Source organism: Trachypithecus francoisi, unplaced genomic scaffold (genome assembly GCF_009764315.1).
Source record: "Trachypithecus francoisi isolate TF-2019V2 unplaced genomic scaffold, Tfra_2.0 Lachesis_group3, whole genome shotgun sequence".
NCBI classification, from domain to species: domain Eukaryota; kingdom Metazoa; phylum Chordata; class Mammalia; order Primates; family Cercopithecidae; genus Trachypithecus; species Trachypithecus francoisi.
In genome coordinates this window covers 112,180,419-112,204,461 of record NW_022681468.1, presented here as the reverse complement: position 1 = coordinate 112,204,461, position 24,043 = coordinate 112,180,419, and the positions used below count along the sequence as shown (strand labels likewise).

Genomic DNA, 24,043 nt, shown 5'->3' with positions numbered 1-24,043 from the left:
GAAGACATGAATTATCAAAGCTGATTCCAGCAGATATAGAAAAATCTCAATAGACCAAAAACAAGGGGAAAAAAACTTAACTGGTAATTTAAAATTTTCCCACAAAGAAAAACCCAAGCACTGATGGCTTTACTGGTAAACTCACCCAAACATTTAGAAAGAAATAATACCAATCCTATGCAAATGGCTTCTCAAATAGAGCAGGAAACTTCCCCTTACATTCTGTAAGGCCAGAATCGCCATAACACAAAAGCCAGACGAAAACATCACAAGAAAACTACAGATCAATACCCCTCAGGAACATGCCCTTGGCAAGAAGCCAACAACATATAAAAGCTATTATATATCATGACAAAGCAGGAATTAACCCAGGAATACAAGGTTATTTTAATATGCAAAAATTAATGTAACATACCATATTAATAAAATAAAGAGTAAAACCCACAGTCATCTTAATGGACCCACAAAAAGAAGGATTTCACCAAATTCAAAGTCAATTCATGTTAAAAGTTCTCAACAAACTAGAAATAGAAAGAAACTTCCTCAATCTATAAACTTTATCAAAAATCTACAGCAAAGATCATACATAGTGGTGAAAGACCAAATGCTTTCCCACTAAGACTGAGAACAAAACAAGGACACCCAATATCACAACTTCCACTGAACATTAAATACAAGGAATGAACCAGTGCAAGAGGGCAAAAAGAAAAAAAATAAATTAAAGGCATCCACATTAGAAATAAAGAACTAAAACAAACTTTATTCACAGATGCCATGAGCCTTTATGTATAAAACGTACCAAAGAATAAAAATAATAATAATAAAAAAACTACCCAAACTAATACAGACAGTCCCCAACTTATAATCATTCAATTTACAGCTTTTTGACTTTATGATGAGTTTATAAGGACTTAACTCCATCATAAGTTGAGGAACATCTGTAAGCAAGTTTAACAAGGTCATAAAAAACACAGTTGTAGAATGAAATAAAGTAAAATCTACTGTATTTCTATATACTAGCCAGAAAAATCCAAAAATGAACCAAAGAAAACAATTCCATTTACAGCAGCTTTAAAGAGAACTTAGGAATAAATTTTAAAAAGAATTGCAAGACCTATATGCAAAAAACTACAAAACCTTGCTGTCAGAAATTAAAGGAGATCTAAACAGACAGAAACATCACATTCATGGACTGTAATACACAATAATGTAAAGATGTCAATCTCCCTAAACTGACCTATAGATTCAATACACTTCCTATCAGAATCCTGCAAGCTATCTTGCAGAAACTGATAAGCTGAACCTAAAATTTATATGGAAAGGCAACTTTGAAAAAGAACAATGAAGTTGGAGAATTTCTACTAATTTCAAAATACGCTATAAAACTGTAGTTTTATAGCATATAAACCCTCCCAAGACTAAACTAGGAAGAAGTTGAATCCCTGAATAGACCAATAACAGGCTCTGAAATTGAGGCAATAATTAATAGCCTACCAACCAAAAAAGTCCAGGACCAGATGGATTCATAGCCGAATTCTACTACAGGTACAAAGAGGAGCTGTTTGTACCATTCCTTCTGAAACTATTCCAATCAACAGAAAAAGAGGGAATCCTCCCTAACTCATTTTATGAGGCCAGCATCATCCTGATACCAAAGTCAGGCAGAGACACAACAAAAAAAGAGAATTTTAGACCAATCTCCCTGAAGAACATTCATGCAAAAATCCTCAATAAAATATTGGCAAACCAAATCCAGCACTACATCAAAAAGCTTATTGACCACGATAAAGCGGGCTTCATCCCTGGGATGCAAGGCTGGTTCAACATTCGCAAATCAATAAACGTAATCCAGCATATAAACAGAACCAAAGATAAAAACCACATGATTATCTCAATAGATGCAGAAAAGGCCTTTGACAAAATTCAACAGCACTTCATGCTAAAAACTCTCAATAAATTCGGTATTGATGGAACATATCTCAAAACAATAAGAGCTATTTATGACAAACCCACAGCCAATATCTCACTGAATGAGCAAAAACTAGAAGCATTCCCTTTGAAAACTGGCACAACACAGGGATGCCCTCTCTCACCACTCCTCTTCAACATAGTGTTGGAAGTTGTGGCCAAGGCAATCAGGCAGGAGAAAGAAATAAAGGGCATTCAATTAGGAAAAGAAGAAGTCAAACTGTCCCTGTTTGCAGATGACATGATTGTATATATAGAAAACTCCATCGTCTCAGCCCAAAATCTCCTTAAGCTGATAAGCAACTTCAGCAAAGTCTCAGGATACAAAATCAATGTGCAAAAATCACAAGCATTCCTATACTCCAATAACAGACAAACAGAGTCAAATCATGAGTGAACTCCCATTCACAATTGCTTCAAAGAGAATAAAATACCAAGGAATCCAACTTATAGGGGATGTGAAGGACCTCTTCAAGGAGAATTACAAACCACTGCTCAACGAAATAAAAGAAGACACAAACAAGTGGACAAACATTCCATGCTCATGGATAGGAAGAATCAGTATCTTGAAAATGGATATACTGCCCAAGGTAATTTATAGATTCAATGCCATCCCCATCAAGCTACCAATGACTTTCTTCACAGAATTGGAATAAACTACTTTAAAGGTCATATGGAACCAAAACAGACCCCGCATTGCCAAGACAATCCTAATCAAAAAGAACAAAGCTGGAGGCATCACGCTACCTGACTTCAAACTATACTACAAGGCTACAGTAACCAAAACAGCATAGTACTGGTACCAAAACAGAGATATTGACCAACAGAACAGAACAGAACCCTTCGAAATAATGCCACACATCTACAAACATGTGATCTTTGACAAACCTGACAAAAACAAGAAATGGGGAAAGGATTCCCTATTTAATAAATGGTGCTGGGAAAACTGGCTAGCCATATGTAGAAAGCTGAAACTGGATCCCTTCCTTACACCTTATATGAAAATTAATTCAAGATGGATTAAAGACTTAAACATCAGACCTAAAACCATAAAAACCCTAGAAGAAAACCTAGGCAATACCATTCAGGACACAGGCATGGGCAAGGACTTCATGTCTAAAACACCAACAGCAACAAAAGCCAAATTGAGAAATGGGATCTAATTAAACTAAAGAGCTTCTGCATAGCAAAAGAAACTACCATCAGACTCAACAGACAACCTACAGAATGGGATACCCATCAGACAAAGGGCTAATATCCAGAATTTACAAAGAACTCAAATGAATTTACAAGAAAAAATCAAACAACCCCATCATAAAGTAGGCGAAGGATATGAACAGATACTTCTCAAAAGAAGACATTTATGCAGTGAACAGACACATGAAAAAATACACATCATCACTGGTCATCAGAGAAATGCACACCAAAACCACAATGAGATACCATCTCACACCAGTTAGAATGGCAACCATTAAAAAGTCAGGAAACAATAGGTGCTGGAGAGTATGTGGAGAAATAGGAACACTTTTACACTGTTGGTGGGACTGTAAACTAGTTCAACCATTGTGGAAGACAGTGTGGCGATTCCTCAAGGATCTAGAACTAGAAATACCATTTGAACCAGCGATCCCATTACTGGATATATACCCAAAGGGTTATAAATCATGCTACTATAAAGGCATGCAGACGTATGTTTATTCCGGCACTATTCACAACAGCAAAGACTTGGAACCAACCTAAATATCCATCAATGATAGACTGGATTAAGAAAATGTGGCACATATACACATGGAATACTATGCAGTCATAAAAAAGGACGAGTTCATGTCCTTTGTAGGGACATGGATTCAGCTGGAAACAATCATTCTGAGCAAACTACCGCAAGGAGAGAAAACCAAACACCGCATGTTCTCACTCATAGCTGGGAACTGAACAACGAGAACACCTGGACACAGGGTGGGGAACATCACACACCGGGGCCTGTCGTGGGGTAGAGGGAGGGGGAAGGGATAGCATTAGGAGATACACCTAATGTAAATGACCAGTTAATGGGTGCAGCACACCAACATGTGTATGTGTATGTGTGTAACATGTGTGCACATGTGTATGTGTGTAACAAACCTGCACATTGTGCACATGTACCCTAGAACTTAAAGTATAATAATAAAAAATTTAAAAAAAGAAAAATCAACCAACAAATTACCATATTAACAGATTAAAGGAGAAATTTTATAGAATTATTTCCATATTAAAAAAAAAACACCAAAGCACATGAAAAACTCAACATCCACCCAGTAGCATAACATCCCCCAGCTGAACTGCTGCTATACCCTACCACACAGGGCCAAGTTACTTCAGAAGTGTTGAATTCTAGATGCTAGTGCACCTTCCCCTTAAAACTGAACTGAAGTGAGTTCCCACTAATTGGAGACCTCAGGCCTCTAGCACACAGAAACAGTTGACATCTCCCCCAGCCCACATACACCCTCCCCAATACCACTGGTGAGACATCACCTCACACTTCTAGGAGCTTTGAGCCTCTGGCACACCAAAGTAGTTGCACCCCCAGCACCACAGCTGATGCAGTATCCCTACCCCCCACCCCAGGTATTCAAAGGCTCTACTGACCCAAGTAGTTATGCCTTCTGGGGCTGACCAGATATGGCAACTTGACTTCCAGGGATTCAGAACCACGACTGAGCTGTGTTCTAAGCCAAAGAGACACAGTGCCCCACCTACCTAAAACTGGACAAGTCCCCCTACATTCCAATCTGCTGAGGCACCCTACCTCTCCAAGGAGTGGTCATTGCTGCATTGTTTCCTACCCCAAAGGGCCCAAGATACAGCTGTATCTTGCCATTCCTGGGTCCTTGTTGCCACTGGACCCAGCCTCATAGAGCCTAGGCTATTATATCAAGCCAGGGTCCCAAGTGACCACTGTATACCATGCTCCTCATCACCCGGAGCCTGAGCTACCATGTTACACAGTTGGTTCTGGATCCCAAATGGTGACTGTTCGCTGCTCCTCAGGGATTGAGTCTCCAGATACACCTTCTTCCCCAGAATCATGCCAGTGCTCCCTCCAAGGTCAGAAGCATGGCTACATCCCAGCCTCCTGGGCCCAAGCTGCTGGGGTATGCCCCACAGCAACACACCCTGTGTAGTGGGAGAACTGAATCTACTTATGCCTTGGAGAGAGAACCTATGCCTGAAGTCCCAAGTGCTCCAATAGTTTCACAGGACCCTAAGCCCAGGAATTTGGCTGCACAGCTGCTCTGAGCCCCTGTACCCTATAACCCAGTGCTGCTGTGGCTGCCTGTGAGCAATGTCAGACCTGTTACCAAAAGAGATCCCCTCAGTGAAGATTCCCTACTTTGGGGAAAGCAAGAACAGGAAGACCCCTACAACCTTTGCCCTAATAACCTCAGGAGCCACCATCACTGATACAGACTCCTACAGTCTAGACCACTGAGGCACTCACAGTGTGCACTGACATTGATCACAACTAAGAAGCTACGTGACAACTACACCACTGCACCCACACAGAAGCAGAGCCACTGTGTCCTATACCCAAGCAGTATCCCCAGGCCCATCTTCAGGTGAAAGTCTTCCCCTTCCCACTCTGTAAAGTTGGAAAGATATGACTGCACTATCAGACGTACAAACAAGGCAGGGTCATAAGAAACATGAAAAGGCACGGAAATGTGAAACCACTAAAAGGAACGCAGTAACTCTCCAGTAACTGACCCCAAAGAAACAGAAATCTACAAATTCTCTAAAAAGTAATTCAAAATAATGACCTAAGGAAACTCAGGGAAACATAAGAATAAAACAGAATAAAAACAGACCATTCAATGAAACTAGAAAACTAAACCATGATCTGAATGAGAAATTCAATAAAAGAGATATTTTGAAAAATCTAAATAAAAGTCTTAGAGCTGAAGAATTCAATGAAGTAAAAAATACCACAGAGGGTTCAACAGCAGACTAGATCAAGCCTGAAGGCTTCTAAACTGACTCAGAAGAGAAGAAAAAGAAAAAAGAATGAAGAGAGCCTATGGGATACCACTAAGCAAACAAATATTCACATTGTAGGAATTCCAAAGAGGGAAAAAACAGAAAAGGCTTATATAAATAAAATAATTGGTAAAAAAAACTTCCTAAATCTTGGGACTTAGGAAGAGACAGATATTTACATACAAGTCAATGAAGCTCAAAGATCCTCAGATAAACTTTAGAAGGTTCTCTCCAAGGTACATTATAATCAAACTGTCAAAACTGAAAATGAAATAATTTTTAAAACAGCAAGAAAAAACTATCAAGTCACATATAAGGGGATGTCCATCAGAGTATCATTGAATGCTTCTGTAGAAACCTTGCAAGCCTGGGGAATGGGATGACATATTCAAGATGATGAAAGGGGAAAAAAAAAAATCTGTCGGCTAAGAATACTATACCAAGGAAAATTATCCTTCAGAAATGAAGGAGAAATAAAGTCTTCCCCAGACAAATAAAGTTGAAGGAATTCACTGACACTAGACCTGTATTACAAGAAATGCTTATTCAAGCAGAAAGAAAATTATAATAATTACCACCATGAATACATGTAAAGTATAAAACTCACTGGTAGAGATAATACTTAGTCAAATCAGAATACTTTGAAACTGTAAGTGTGGTTTGTAAGCCACACATATCTCTATTATGAAGGTTAAAAGTCAAAATAGTCAAAAGTAACAAAAACTACAATAAGTTTTTAAGGAATACATAACATAAAAAAGCAACTATTGTGACATCAAAAACATGACTTTTGGGGTGGACAGTAAAAGTCTAGTTTTTGTATGTGCCAGAAATTAAGTTGTTATCAACTGTTTTAAGTTAAGTATAACAGCATAAGGTGTTTTATATAAGCTCATAGTAACCACAAAACAAAAACTATAGCAAATATACAAATAATACAGAGATCATTATTTAATGATAAAGGGGTCAGTTCATCAATGGGACACAATTGTAAATATATATGCACCTAACATTGGAGCACTAAAACTATAAAGCAAATATTAACAAACATGAAGGGAAAAATAGATAGCAATATAATAACAGGAGGGGACTTCAATACCCCACTGTCAACAATAGATAAACTAGAGAGAAAATAAATACTAGACTTAATTGTACTTTGACCAAATGGACCTAATATACACAGGCAGAATATCCCATCAAAAGCAATACATTTTTTTCTAGTCCACATAAATCATTATCCAGGATAGACCATATGTTAAACCACAAAACAAGTCATCTTAACAAATTAAAGAAGATTCAGATTGTATCTATTGTTGTTTCAAATCACTATGATATAAAACTAGAAAACAATAAAAGAAGGAATCTTGAAAATTTCATAAATACATGGCTATTAAATAATATGCTCCTGAATAAGTCATGAGTTAAAGAAGAAATCAAAAGAGAAATTAAAAAATATCTTGGGACAAACAATAGAAACACAACATAGCAAAATCTATGGGTTGCAGCCAAAGCAGTTCTAAGAGGGAAGTTTATAGCTTCTGCACAGCAAAGAAAAAAATCAATAAAATATTAGCCTAAGGACTGGGGAAAATATGCACAGCCCATATATCTAATAAAGAGTTAATATCCAAAATATATAAAGAACTAGGCCAGGCACAGTGGTTCATGCCTGTAATCCCAGCACTTTGGAAGGCAAAAGCAGGCAGATCACTTAAGGTCAGGAGTTCAAAAATCAGACAGGCATGATGGCACACACCTATAATCCCAGCTACTCAGGTGGCTGAAGCACAAGAATCACTGGAACCCGGGAAGTGGAGGTTGCAGTGAGCCAAAATCATGCCACTTCACTCCAGCCTGGACAAGAGAACAAGATTCTGCCTCAAAAAGAAAAAAAGGAAGGTAAAAACAAATCAAAACAAAAAACAAACAAACAAACAAAACAAAACCAAGCAAAACAGATATTTTAAAAAACTCATACAAATCAATAGCAGAAAAACAAACTGATTTTAAAATGGGCAAAGAATCTGCCTAGACATTTCTCCAAAGAAGTCATAAAAATAGTAGATATATGGAAAGGTGTTGAACATCATTAATCATCAGGGAAATGAACATTAAAACCATTATGAAATACTAACTCAAATCCATTAGATGACTATTATCAAAAGGTCAAAAAACAAATGTTGGTGAGGGTATGGAGAAAAGGGAACTCTTTTACACTATTGGTGAGAGTGTGGCTTGGTACAGCCATCTGGAAAATAGTGTGCAGGTTTCTAAAAAAATTAAAAATAGAACTACCATATGACCCAGCTGATTCCTCTTTTGGCAATACACCCAAAGGAAATGAAATCACCACCTCATAAAGATATTTGCACTTCCATGTTTCCTATGGCATTATTCACAGTAGCCAAGATATGAAAGCAAACTAAGTGTCCATCAAAGAAACAATGATAAAGAAACTGTAGTATATAGATCATTTAGCCCTAAAAGTAACAAGGCATTGCCATTTGCCACAACATGGATGAGCCTAAAGAACATTATCCTAAGTAAAATGAGCCAGACACAGAAAGAAAAATATTGCATGATCTTGCTTATATGTGAAATCTTTTTAAAAATTCAGTTATACAGAGATAGAAAACAAGATATTGGTTATCAGGGGTGTGCATAAGAGGGAGAGGGCAGAAACAGGGAGATGCAGATCAGAGGATACAAAACTGCAGATATGTAAGATGAACAAGTCTAGAGATCTAATGTACAACAAGAGGGCTACAGGTAATAAAACTGTACAGTATTGGGATTTGTGATAAATGAGATTTTAGTTGCCCTTGCCACTAAAACAAATAAAACGGGTAACTATGTGAGAAGATAGATATATTAGTCTGCTTCACTATAGTAACCCTTTTACAATCAATACGTATTCTACAACAACATGTGTACCTTAAATAAACAACAAATAAAAACTATTTTTTAAAAAACCTAAGGCAGATATCCTTAACAGTTGTGGAAAGCATTCCTTATAAATAAGATGCACACTAACAAAACAAAAGGCATAGAGATGAGGAAGAAAACCCAAACTATATATTGGTAGATGATATGTTTGTTTATGTAGAAAATGCTAAAAAAAAGTCTAAGATTAATTATTAGAATGGTTAACAGAACTTACTGAGATTGCTGGAAACAAAATTAATGGTATTTCTAAACACCAGCAACATACAAATTTAAAAAACACTTAAAGAGATTTTATTTATAATTGTGTAACCGGATAAAATAATAACTAAAAAATATCATAAAATGTGTACAAAAAATAAAATAGGAATAAACATAACAAGGATGAGAAAAACAGATGCAATGAAAACTACAAAACATTGTTGGCCGGGCGCGGTGGCTCAAGCCTGTAATCCCAGCACTTTGGGAGGCCGAGACGGGCGGATCACGAGGTCAGGAGATCGAGACCATCCTGGCTAACACGGTGAAACCCCGTCTCTACTAAAAAACACAAAAAACTAGCCGGGCGAGGTGGCAGGCGCCTGTAGTCCCAGCTACTCGGGAGGCTGAGGCAGGAGAATGGCGTGAACCCGGGAGGCGGAGCTTGCAGTGAGCTGAGATGCGGCCACTGCACTCCAGCCTGGGCGATAGAGCGAGACTCTGTCTCAAAAAAAAAAAAAAAAAAAAAAAAAAAGAAAACTATGAAACATTGTTGAAAGGAACTGAAGACACAAATAAATGGAAAGACATCATGTGTTCATGAACTGAAAAACTCACCACTGTTAAGATGTCCATATTGGCTGCCTCATCCTTTACAAGCAGCCCACCCTGATTTCTCTCTCTTAGCGTATACGTTTCCAAAAAAAAAAAAAAAAGCCATACTTCTCAAAGCAATCTATAGATTCAATGCAATCCCTATCAAAATCCCAATGACTTATTTTTTACAAAAATTAAAAAATTCACATGAATCTCAAAGGATCCTCAAACCAAAACAATCTTGAAAAGAACAAAGAGGCTCACATTTGCTGATTTCAAAACATACTACAAAACTATAGTAATCAAAACAGTACGGGCTAGCATAAAGACAGACATGTACAGTCCAATGAAACAGAACAGAGAGCCAAGAAAGAGAGCCATCATATGTAAGTCAAATAATTTCAACAAGGGTGACAAAACCATTCAATAGAGAAAGGACAGTCTTTTCAACAACAGGTGATGGGAAAACTAAATGTGTGCAAAAGAATGAAGTTGAACCCTTACACCATATACAAAAATTAACTAAACCTGTATCCAAGATCTACACATAAGACCTAAAACTATAAAAATGTTATGAGAAAATCCAAGGAGAAAATTTCACAACATTGGATTTGGCTATGATTTCTTGAATATGACAACAAAAGTAAAGGCAACAACAACAAAAATAGACAAAGTGAACTACATCCAAATTTAAAACTCTTGTGCTTCAATAGACATTATCAACAAAATGAAAAGTCAACCTACAGAATAGGAGAAAGTATCAGTAAACTGTATCTTTGATAAAGGGTTAATATTCAGAATACATAAAAAAAAACAAAAAACTCTATAACCCAACAAGAAAATAATCAGATTAAAAAATTGGCAAAGGACCTAAGTGGTAACCTCTCCCCAAAAATATAAAGAAATGGTCAATAAGCACATGAAAAGATGCTTAAGGTCATTAATCACTAGGGAAATGCAAATCAAAACCAGAATGAGACACCACTTCACACTCTTCAAAAAGGCTATTTTTAAAAAAACAAAATAACAAGCATTGGTTAGGATGTGGAACCCTTGTGCAATGCTGGTAAGAATATAAAAATGGTACAGCTGCTATGAAAAACAGTAGGGTTCTCCTCAAATAAAATAAAATAAAATTAGTATATAATCCAGACGCTTCACTTTTGGAATTAAAAAGCAGAGACTAAAACATACATTTGTAACACCTGTGTTTATAACAGCATTACTCACAATAGTCAAAAGGTAGAAGCAACTCAAGTGTCTTTCAACAAAGAAACAAATAAATAAAATGTAGTATTATACATACAATGAAATACTATTCAGTCTTAAAAAGGAAGAAAATCCTGACACATGCTACAACATGGATGAAATTTGAAGACATTAGGATAAGTCACAAAAGGACAAATGCTGTACGATTCCACTTATATAAGATACCTAAAGCAGTCAAATTATAGAAACATAAAGTAGCATGACGATTGTCAGGGGCAAATGGGAGTGTGGGGGTGCGGAATGGAGAGAATGGGGAGTTATTACTTAGTAGATACAGCATTTCAGTCTTGGAAACTGAAAAAATTTCTGGGTACAGATGGTGATAATAGTTTCACAAAAATGTCAATGTACTTAATGCCACTGAACTGTAAACTTAAAAATGATTAAAATTATAAATTTCATGTTATTTATAGTTTTTGCCACAATAAAAAAGCACACAAAAATCCTTTATAGAAAAAAATTATATACCTGATATAAAGATGTTTTGAAAGACCTAAATCAGTAGAAAAACATTTAGTAGCATGCTCATAAATTAAAATATTCACCATAAAAATATCAATCTTAACACCTGAATTTATAGACTCAATGCAATTTCAATCAAAATTTTATAGTTTCTTTTTAAATATAGAACTGAGCAAACTGATTCTAAAACTAACACAGATGTGAAATAGGGCCAAGACAGTCCTAATAAAAAATAAGGTGAAGGATAGTTCAGACACCAACAATTATTATAAAGCTTTGATAACTCAGACAGATGACAAAAACAGTGATCCACTGGACCAGAACACAAGAGTCCACAAGCAGACCCACACATATATAAAAACTTGGCTTATGTTAGAAGGCCTTGCAGATCAGTAGGGAAAAAATGCATTTTTCAATAAAGCATGTTAGAATAATTAGGTATCCACATGGAAAAAATGAAGTAAGACTCCTACCTCAAAATACACAATAAAATCAATTGCAGATAGATAAAGACCATTAAAGATAAAACTATAAAATTTTGAAGAATGTCTTATGACTTAGGATAGAAAAGGGTTTCATAAATAAGACCAAAAGGCATAAATTACAGTTTGTTCAGTTCTACTACACTGTAATCAAGAGTTATGTTAATCAAAAGACATCATAAAGAAAGAGAAAAGGTAAGACACAACCTATAGGTATATTTGCAATATATGTAACTGACAAAGACTTAGCATCTAGTAAAGATAATCCCTAAACATCAATAAGATAAAAAAAAGACCCCAATACAGTAATGAACAAACATTTGAATAAGCACTTTGCATTAAAAAACCCTGAATAGCTCATAAACATGTGAGAAGGTGCTCAGTCTAATTATTAATCAGGGACAAGTAGCAAAGCAAATTAAAACCACAAAGAGCTATCTTTTCACATCTACCAACTTCGTTATAATTTGGAAGTCACAAAATATCATGTCAGTAAGGTTCACACCAATAAGAGGGACTTAGGCTTGGCCAATTACATGTTTTTTCCTGTGTCTTTAAATCTTACACAAGTGATTAAAACTAAGGGATAGTTGAAGGTCATACATTATAATCAGAGTGGCAACATGATTATTGGCAACCAGACTATTTCCATCAAAAAAAAAAAAAAAATCCACTGCTGTGGCTCTTGTGATCTAGCCTTTGATGTCTGACAGAACATTTCCAAACCTGGTCCTCTAACCTTCTATTACTTATGCCCTCAGTATCTTCCCCAAAAGTCCCTTTTGCTGAAGCTATCCAGAATCAAATTATATATTTTTTGATCTGAGTGTGGTGGTATACACCTGTAGTCCAAGCTACTCAGGAGGGTGAGATGGGAGGATCACTTGAGTCAGAGAGTTCAAGATCAACCTGCGCAACATCGCAAAACCTCATCTCAAAAAAACACAAAAAACCCTACATGACAGTAAATGGCTTTAAGACCTCAGCTTGAATACTCACTCAGTGCAAAATGTTCATCAAGATAGCAAATGAGGTACCTAGCTCTTTCCCGGGCTGCATCCTCACGGGCTTTTTCCTTTTCTTGCCTCTGTTGTTCAATTCGGGCTTCTTGTTCTTTCCTCTTCATTAACAATTCTTCTACACGGGCCTGCCGTTCTGCCTCTAGAGCTCTCTTGCGTTCCTAATGTTAGAAATATTTTTTTCCAATATTAGAATTATGTGTAAAATAAAAATGATTCAAAGTAATATACCTTTCACCAAACTTACATGTTCAAGCCAAGTAGAAAGATGGGCTTGCCACCAGGTCCTCTGCTTCTTAAAGTTTAAACAAATATCAAATAGCAATGATATCTGGTTTCTGAAAGTCATTTACCAGTGTTACACATAATTAAGAAAATAATTGCTTTTTGATGCAAACACTATGTTATATTCGTTTTGTGGGAACTTGTAATAGTTGATACTGACTGTGAACTTGATTGAAGGATACAAAGTATTGATTCTGGCTGTGTCTGTGAGAGTGTTGCCAAAGGAGATGAACACTTGAGTCAGTGGGCTAGGAAAGGCAGATCCACCCTTAATCTGGTTGGGCACAATCTAATCAGCTGCCAACAAGGCTAGAATATAAAGCAGGCAGAAAAACATGAAAACAGAGACTGGCCTAGCCTACCAGCCTACATCTTTTTCCCGTGCTGGATGCGTCCTGCCCTCAAATATCAGACTCCAAGTTCTTCAGTTTTGGAACTTGGACTGGCTCTCCTTACTCCTCAGTTTCCAGACACTCTGTTGTGGGACCTTGTGATTGTATGAGTTAATACTTAATAAACTCATATATATATATGTATACACACACACACACACACATATATATATATCCTATTAGTTCTATACCTCTAGAGAACTCTAATACAGAACTTAATATATGTTTTCTGATTAATCACTTCTAAAGCCTTGTGTTAATATATGACTATAGAAATACCTGAATATAATGAAAAAAAACCATAGTTAATAGATTTTATTTCTGAACTAAGCTTTCATGATGGAATTAAGACAGCTTGTGAGAAGGAGAAAGAGGTAACATAATAGAGCATAGAGTGTATAAGAGTGGGTATTGGGTCAGATTTCCTGGCTTTGTTTCCTTACCCCATTATTCACTAGCACAGTGACTCTGGGCTACTTAGTTACAATCTCTGTGCCTTAGTTTTCTAGAAGATAAATAATAATATGCATTTCTTAGGATATTATAAAGTACAGATGAGCTAATATATGAAAAGCACTTACCATAGGGCCTGGCATATATAAAATTCTCAATAATTGTCATCATTATCATCATCAAGCCAGAAGATACATCATCAAAACTGGGTAACTTCATGAAATATTTGTCACTAACATGTTCCTCATGTTACTGATATGTTTCTCTGAATCCATACCCATTCTCCAGACAGCACACACAACCTCTCGTTGGCCTCTCCGTTATAATTAATGGAATACATTGATCTAGGCTGTAGTACCTGCTACTTACATAATCTTCGGCAAGGTACTTCACCTTAAAGAGCCTCAGTTGATTGTGAGATGTAAATTATTGATTACAGGTAAGTTCTCAGCATAGAGTTTAGCCATTGTAAGGGCTCAGTAAAGGACAGCAGAAAAAAAATAACAACGCAATTTCTGTTCAGGGAACACAGAAGAGAGATCTGAACATTTCTAATAGTTAACTGAGCTCACAATAGTAATTTCATCTCCACAACAAGCTCTATCTGCCCCCAGAGAAAGAAAGTCTTTTAAAAATAGCCAAAAGGATCTCTATTTCCTTCTTTTTTTTTTTGAGGAGGTGGGTGGTATAGGAAGAGGGTAAACTGGAAATTGGAAGGAAATGCCCTGATTTCAGGAGGACATAACAGGCACACTGCAGACTGTTGGAGTCATGCAATTAGATTTTTAAATATATTCTTTACTGTCTGAGCATACTATTCACGAAATAGTTGTAGCTATTTCTCATTACTAATCAAGAATATGTGGAAACTTGTTTGGCCAAAAAGATATCAAAAACTCTTAAAGACTAAAAATCAAATCTGGCACGGAAAATTTTCTCCATTAAAAAAAGTGAACAAAAAAAATTCCTCTTATAGTCCAATTTTTCTGAAGTTTAAAAATTCCAAGGGGGCGGAGCAAGATGGCCGAATAGGAGCAGCTCCAGTCTCCAACTCCCAGCGCGAGCGACACAGAAGACCGGTGATTTCTGCGTTTTCAACTGAGGTACTGGGGTCATCTCGCTAGGGAGTGCCGGACAATCGGTGCTGGTCAGCTGCTGCAGCCTGACCAGCGTGAGCTGAAGCAGGGCGAGGCATCGCCTCACCTGGAAGTGCAAGGGGGAAAGGAATCCCTTTTTCCTAGCCAGGGGAACTGAGACACACAACACCTGGAAAATCGGGTAACTCCCACCCTAATACTGCGCTTTAAGGAAACAGGCACACCAGGAGAATATATCCCACACCTGGCCGGGAGGGTCCCATGCCCACGGAGCCTCCCTCACTGCTAACACAGCCGTCTGCGGCGATCTATCCGCAAGGCAGCAGCGAGGCTGGGGGAGGGGCGCCCGCCATTGCTGAGGCTTAAGTAGGTAAACAAAGCCGCTGGGAAGCTCGAACTGGGTGGAGCTCACAGCAGCTCAAGGAAGCCTGCCTGTCTCTGTAGACTCTACCTCTGCGGACAGCGCACAGCTGCAGCCCATTAGGGGAAAGAGCAGGGCGGTGCAGAGGCGAACGACTCTGTCTGACAGCTTTGGGGAGAGCCGTGGATCTCCTAACGCGGAGGTTGAGATCCGAGAACGGACAGACTGCCTGCTCAGGTGGGTCCCTGACCCCTGAGTAGCCTAGCTGGGAGACATCCCCCACTAGGGGCAGTCTGACACCCCACACCTCACAGGGTGGCGTCACCCCTGAGAGGAAACTTCCAAAGAAAGAATCAGACAGGTACACTCGCTGTTCAGCAATATTCTATCTTCGGAAACCTCTGCTGCTGATACCCAGGCAAACAGGGTCTGGAGTGGACCTCAAGCAATCTCCAACAGACCAACAGACAGTCCTTCTGACTGTCAGACGGAAAACTATCAAACAGGAAGGACACCTATACCAAAACCCCATCCGTACGTCACCATCATCAAAGTCCAGAGACAGATAAAACCACAAAGATGGGGAAGAAGCAGGGCAAAAAAGCTGGAAATTCAAAAAATAAGAGCGCATCTCCCCCTGCAAAGGAGCGCAGCCCATCGCCAGCAACGGATCAAAGCTGGTCAGAGAATGACTTTGACGAGATGAGAGAAGAAGGCTTCACTCCATCAAACTCTCAGAGCTAAAGGAGGAATTACGTACCCAGCGCAAAGAAACTAAAAATCTTGAAAAAAAGTGGAAGAATTGACAGCTAGATTAATTAATGCAGAGAAGATCATAAACGAAATGACAGAGATGAAAACCATGACACGAGAAATACGTGACAAATGCACAAGCTTCAGTAACCGACTCGATCAACTGGAAGAAAGAGTATCAGCGATTGAGGATCAAATGAATGAAATGAAGCGAGAAGAGAAACCAAAAGAAAAAAGAAGAAAAAGAAATGAACAAAGCCTGCAAGAAGTATGGGATTATGTAAAAAGACCAAATCTACGTCTGATTGGGGTGCCTGAAAGTGAGGGGGAAAATGGAACCAAGTTGGAAAACACTCTTCAGGATATCATCCAGGAGAACTTCCCCAACCTAGTAGGGCAGGCCAACATTCAAATTCAGGAAATACAGAGAACGCCACAAAGATACTCCTCCAGAAGAGCAACTCCAAGACACATAATTGCCAGATTCACCAAAGTTGAAATGAAGGAAAAAATCTTAAGGGCAGCCAGAGAGAAAGGTCGGGTTACCCACAAAGGGAAGCCCATCAGAATAACAGCAGACCTCTCGGCAGAAACTCTACAAGCCAGAAGAGAGTGGGGGCCAATATTCAACGTTCTTAAAGAAAAGAATTTTCAACCCAGAATTTCATATCCAGCCAAACTAAGCTTCATCAGTGAAGGAGAAATAAAATCCTTTACAGATAAGCAAATGCTTAGAGATTTTGTCACCACCAGGCCTGCCTTACAAGAGACCCTGAAGGAAGCCCTAAACATGGAAAGGAACAAGCGGTACCAGCCATTGCAAAAACATGCCAAAATGTAAAGACCATCGAGGCTAGGAAGAAACTGCATCAACTAACGAGCAAAATAACCATTAATATCATAATGACAGGATCAAGTTCACACATAACAATATTAACCTTAAATGTCAATGGACTAAATGCTCCAATTAAAAGACACAGACTGGCAAACTGGATCAAGAGTCAAGACCCATCAGTCTGCTGTATTCAGGAGACCCATCTCACATGCAGAGACATACATAGGCTCAAAATAAAGGGATGGAGGAAGATCTACCAAGCAAATGGAGAACAAAAAAAAGCAGGGGTTGCAATCCTAGTCTCTGATAAAACAGACTTTAAACCATCAAAGATCAAAAGAGACAAAGAAGGCCATTACATCATGGTAAAGGGATCAATTCAACAGGAAGAGCTAACTCTCCTAAATATCTATGCACCCAATACAGGAGCACCCAGATTCATAAAGCAAGTCCTTAGAGACCTACAAAGAGACTTAGACTCCCATACAATAATAATGGGAGACTTCAACACTCCACTGTCAACATTAGACAGATCAACGAGACAGAAAGTTAACAAGGATATCCAGGAATTGAACTCATCTCTGCACCAAGCGGACCTAATAGACATCTATAGAACTCTCCACCCCAAATCAACAGAATATACATTCTTCTCAGCACCACATCGCACTTATTCCAAAATTGACCACATAATTGGAAGTAAAGCACTCCTCAGCAAATGTACAAGAACAGAAATTATAACAAACTGTCTCTCAGACCACAGTGCAATCAAACTAGAACTCAGGACTAAGAAACTCAATCCAAACCGCTCAACTACATGGAAACTGAACAACCTGCTCCTGAATGACTACTGGGTACATAACGAAATGAAAGCAGAAATAAAGATGTTCTTTGAAACCAATGAGAACAAAGATACAACATACCAGAATCTCTGGGACACATTTAAAGCAGTGTGTAGAGGGAAATTTATAGCACTAAATGCCCACAAGAGAAAGCAGGAGAGATCTAAAATTGACACTCTAACATCACAATTAAAAGAACTAGAGAGGCAAGAGCAAACACATTCAAAAGCTAGCAGAAGGCAAGAAATAACTAAGATCAGAGCAGAACTGAAGGAGATAGAGACACAAAAAACCCTCCAAAAATCAATGAATCCAGGAGTTGGTTTTTTGAAAAGATCAACAAAATTGACAGACCGCTAGCTAGACTAATAAAGAAGAAAAGAGAGAGGAATCAAATAGACGCAATAAAAAATGATAAAGGGGATATCACCACCGACCCCACAGAAATACAAACTACCATCAGAGAATACTATAAACACCTCTACGCAAATCAACTAGAAAATCTAGAAGAAATGGATAATTTCCTGGACACTTACACTCTCCCAAGACTAAACCAGGAAGAAGTTGAATCCCTGAATAGACCAATAGCAGGCTCTGAAATTGAGGCAACAATTAATAGCCTACCCACCAAAAAAAGTCCAGGACCAGATGGATTCACAGCTGAATTCTACCAGAGGTACAAGGAGGAGCTGGTACCATTCCTTCTGAAACTATTTCAATCAATAGAAAAAGAGGGAATCCTCCCTAACTCTTTTTATGAGGCCAACATCATCCTGATACCAAAGCCTGGCAGAGACACAACAAAAAGAGAGAATTTTAGACCAATATCCCTGATGAACATCGATGCAAAAATCCTCAATAAAATACTGGCAAACCGGATTCAGCAGCACATCAAAAAGCTTATCCACCATGATCAAGTGGGCTTCATCCCTGGGATGCAAGGCTGGTTCAACATTCGCAAATCAATAAACGTAATCCAGCATATAAACAGAACCAAAGACAAGAACCACATGATTATCTCAATAGATGCAGAAAAGGCTTTTGACAAAATTCAACAGCCCTTTATGCTAAAAACGCTCAATAAATTTGGTATTGATGGAACGTACCTCAAAATAATAAGAGCTATTTATGACAAACCCACAGCTAATATCATACTGAATGGGCAAAAACTGGAAAAATTCCCTTTGAAAACTGGCACAAGACAGGGATGCCCTCTCTCACCACTCCTATTCAACATAGTGTTGGAAGTTCTGGCTAGGGCAATCAGGCAAGAGAAAGAAATCAAGGGTATCCAGTTAGGAAAAGAAGAAGTCAAATTGTCCCTGTTTGCAGATGACATGATTGTATATTTAGAAAACCCCATTGTCTCAGCCCAAAATCTCCTTAAGCTGATAAGCAACTTCAGCAAAGTCTCAGGATACAAAATTAATGTGCAAAAATCACAAGCATTCTTATACACCAGTAACAGACAAGCAGAGAGCCAAATCAGGAATGAACTTCCATTCACAATTGCTTCAAAGAGAATCAAATACCTAGGAATCCAGCTTACAAGGGATGTAAAGGACCTCTTCAAGGAGAACTACAAACCACTGCTCAGTGAAATCAAAGAGGACACAAACAAATGGAAGAACATACCATGCTCATGGATAGGAAGAATCAATATCGTGAAAATGGCCATACTGCCCAAGGTGATTTATAGATTCAATGCCATCCCCATCAAGCTACCAATGACTTTCTTCACAGAATTGGAAAAAACGGCTTTAAAGTTCATATGGAACCAAAAAAGAGCCCGCATTGCCAAGACAATCCTAAGTCAAAAGGACAAAGCTGGAGGCGTCACGCTACCTGACTTCAAACTATACTACAAGGCTACAGTAACCAAAACAGCATGGTACTGGTACCAAAACAGAGATATAGACCAATGGAACAGAACAGAGTCCTCAGAAATAATACCACACATCTACAGCCATCTGATCTTTGACAAACCTGAGAGAAACAAGAAATGGGGAAAGGATTCCCTATTTAATAAATGGTGCTGGGAAAATTGGCTAGCCATAAGTAGAAAGCTGAAACTGGATCCTTTCCTTACCCCTTATACGAAAATTAATTCAAGATGGATTAGAGACTTAAATGTTAGACCTAATACCATAAAAACCCTAGAAGAAAATCTAGGTAGTACCATTCAGGACATAGGCATGGGCAAGGACTTCATGTCTAAAACACCAAAAGCAACGGCAGCAAAAGCAAAATTGACACATGGGATCTAATTAAACTAAAGAGCTTTTGCACAGCCAAAGAAACTACCATCAGAGTGAACAGGCAACCTACAGAATGGGAAAAAATTTTTGCAACCTACTCATCTGACAAAGGGCTAATATCCAGAATCTACCAAGAACTCAAACAAATATACAAGAAAAAAGCAAACAACCCCATCAAAAAGTGGGGAAAGGATATGAACAGACATTTCTCAAAAGAAGACATCCATACAGCCAACAGACACATGAAAAAATGCTCATCATCACTCGCCATCAGAGAAATGCAAATCAAAACCACAATGAGATACCATCTCACACCAGTTAGAATGGCAATCATTAAGAAGTCAGGAAACAACAGGTGTTGGAGAGGATGTGGAGAAATAGGAACACTTTTACACTGTTGGTGGGATTGTAAACTAGTTCAACCATTATGGAAAACAGTATGGCGATTCCTCAAGGATCTAGAACTAGATGTACCATATGACCCAGCCATCCCACTACTGGGTATATACCCAAAGGATTATAAATACTCTACTACAAAGACACATGCACACGTTTGTTTATTGCGGCACTATTCACAATAGCAAAGACTTGGAATCAACCCAAATGTCCATCTGTGACAGACTGGATTAAGAAAATGTGGCACATATACACCATGGAATACTATGCAGCCATCAAAAAGGATGAGTTTGCGTCCTTTGTAGGGACATGGATGCAGCTGGAAACCATCATTCTTAGCAAACTATCACAAGAAGAGAAAACCAAACACCGCATGTTCTCACTCATAGGTGGGAACTGAACAATGAGATCACTTGGACTCGGGAAGGGGAACATCACACACTGGGGCCTATCATGGGGAGGGGGGAGGAGGGAGGGATTGCATTGGGGAGTTATACATGATATAAACGTCATGCACATGTACCCTAGAACTTAAAGTATAATAAAAAAAAAAAAAAAAAAAAAAAAAAAAAAAAAAAGAAAAAAAAAAAAAAAAAAATTCCATATTATATCTGAAAACACATGCTTCACAACAAAATACAAAGAGCTTAGGCATTAACTACAAAGATTAAAGCAGAATTTTTCATTTCATATTTTATTAATATAAGACCAAAGGCCTGAGGGAGGCAATTTTTTAAATCCTAAATTGATCTTATAAAATATATATTATGTAAAAATAATTACTTCAGGTATATCCAATGTAGCCAAGTGTAGACTTGTAAACATAACGTCAACTTGCTGATCATTTTAATGGATATCAAACCAACTCCAACATTGTGTGAAAAGAGATAACTGGATGTAAAAAGTTACCTAACCTATTTTCATTTTTAATAACTTGAAAAGAGAATTGGTAGCCATACAGCTAATGAGTAAAATTACTAAAATTCAGTTACCATTTCCCAATCTGAAATTTAAATTCCATAAAGACAGGAAACTTTGTACCCCACAAAACACCTTGCAAAAGGTAGGGATTCCTAAATATCTGTTTAATAAATGAAGCACGACTTTATAAAATCACATACATTATGAATCTATATACCCACAAGGAAAGAATTAAAACCTACAGCAAAGGAATTAGAAATATAACTAATTCTTAAGCCTACAAAAGAACCTCTCAGACCCCTATATATCTTAGCCAGGGAGGTGTTTAAGGCAGCCTAAGAATGGATTCCGTAGCTCCTCTTTATGCCTATAATTAGTAATATACATAACAATAACAGCAACTTGAGAACGTATGATGGCAGCACTTGATATTTTACTTACAAGAAATGAGAATCACATTGCCTTTAACAGTCCATGGGAATGTTTCAAGAGTAAAAATAAAATGGATGGAGGGTCTCTGAAATTCTGTATTAGGTTAGGATCTTACTATTATTGTATTTACAGAATACATGGCACTAGTGCCTGTACAGCATGTAATGACTACACATTTTAAAAATTTTAATGTTATATATGTTATCTATCAGTGGATTTTTCTGTCTATCTCAGTATATCTCAAGCATATGTAGACAGGTTTAAAATTTTTCATTGAAATTAAATCCATAGGAAATTTCATCACTTTTAAAAACAAAAAAATAATTCTGAAGAGCCAAAACAATTCTTAAAGTGTTGGTTGGTGAAGAAAATTCCCTACTAGTTTAGTAAACTGCTTTCCTTTAAGTTTTAATTAACGTTACAAATTGTGAAGTGAGAATCATCATTTTTAAATGAAAGATAACTGTTATATTTCAAATCTGCAAAATGCAGAGAAAGGAATCAAAGATGTCTATTTTAAAATATACAATACCACTCATATATTTCCCCCAAAAATACAGCTAAGAAGTTACCTTTTCCAGAGAACTTTCCCTGATATTCTATTTCCACCAACCGAGCTAATTATTCCCTCCTCTGTAGTACCTTTGTACCTTACACATACTCTAATTACACTCTTTCAAATTAAACTGTTATTATTTGCTATAAAGGCAAAAATGTCTTATTTATATGTCTGAATTATTAGTTATTAAAGTAACACATAATTTACAAACCATAATTATTTTTATCTGTCTGTATTTCTGTTTCCCTACAGACATTTATAGCATTTATCCTGTAGAGAAACAGGATAAACAAACAGGATAAATAATGCTAACGATTCAAATTAAACATTCAAATTTTTTTTATTCATTTAAGAATACAAGTTAATAGATAAATAGCTTATAAATGATAAATACAAAAATTTTCACCGCTTCTTGGAAAGGAAAGGCTAGTTTCTCTAACGGGAGCATTCTGTGTTTTTACACATGAAGCTAGCTTTGCATTGATTAAAATAGTACATTGGACTCAAATCAAATAGAGATGAGGATGGATATGGGAATACCTGTTAATGCCCACAAATAGCAAACAGTGATCAATGAACTTAAAAATGTATTAATAATTTACTAAAATCACTGAAAACAAGAAGCATGAAATACAACTCGTAATTTTTAAAAATACCTACAAAGCTTTTCATGACCTCCTCCCTAACTCTACATGTACTCCTTCCTCATATCCCCTTGTGCATGAAATGCCCTCCCATACAACTTATCATTTGTATGTTTCATTTTTGAAAACTTAGTAAACATGTCATCTCTACCTGGAAACTTTTCTGGGCTTTTTCATGTTCCCTCTACTCTCCATATAAATAAGGTGTTCTTCTTTGTGCTACTGACAATGCTTTTAGCATAGCATTTTTCCTAATCTTGTTTATGTACATACACGTCTCCCCACTGAGAACACAGATGTATACTTTTCATATCTTTGAGCCTAACCCATGACTTGCAGTAACTCAATGAAATGATCACTGAAGGAACAAATAAACATTAGTCACAATAAATATAGCATGTGTGAATTTGTATTTAAATATTGCAAAATTTGTTCTCTACATAAAAAAATATGTCAGGCCTTTAAAGACTATGGGCAATGGCCGGGCGCGGTGGCTCAAGCCTGTAATCCCAGCACTTTGGGAGGCCGAGACGGGCGGATCACGAGGTCAGGAGATCGAGACCATCCTGGCTAACACGGTGAAACCCCGTCTCTACTAAAAAAACAAAAAACTAGCCGGGCGATGTGGCGGGCGCCTGTAGTCCCAGCTACTCGGGAGGCTGAGGCAGGAGAATGGCATAAACCCGGGAGGCGGAGCTTGCAGTGAGCTGAGATCCGGCCACTGCACTCCAGCCTGGGTGACAGAGCGAGATTCCGTCTCAAAAAAAAAAAAAAAAAAAGACTATGGGCAAGGCATTTTACTGAGGGAGATCTAAAATAGATTATAAATAGCAGGATAGTGTATGCCTTAACCTTTTCCTCAT

The 24,043-nt window shown here is 37.6% G+C and overlaps 1 protein-coding gene across 8 annotated transcripts in view; it reads right to left on the bottom strand.

The window, feature by feature from the left end:
- Positions 1 to 24,043, bottom strand: part of SCAPER (S-phase cyclin A associated protein in the ER) — a 589,310-nt gene that overhangs the window by 367,797 nt on the left and 197,470 nt on the right. For all 8 annotated transcript variants that reach the window (XM_033189309.1, XM_033189313.1, XM_033189315.1 and 5 more), the window contains exon 17: positions 12,974 to 13,116. In XM_033189309.1, coding sequence (XP_033045200.1) covers positions 12,974 to 13,116 — 143 coding nt within the window. The remainder of the gene's footprint in view (positions 1 to 12,973; positions 13,117 to 24,043) is intronic.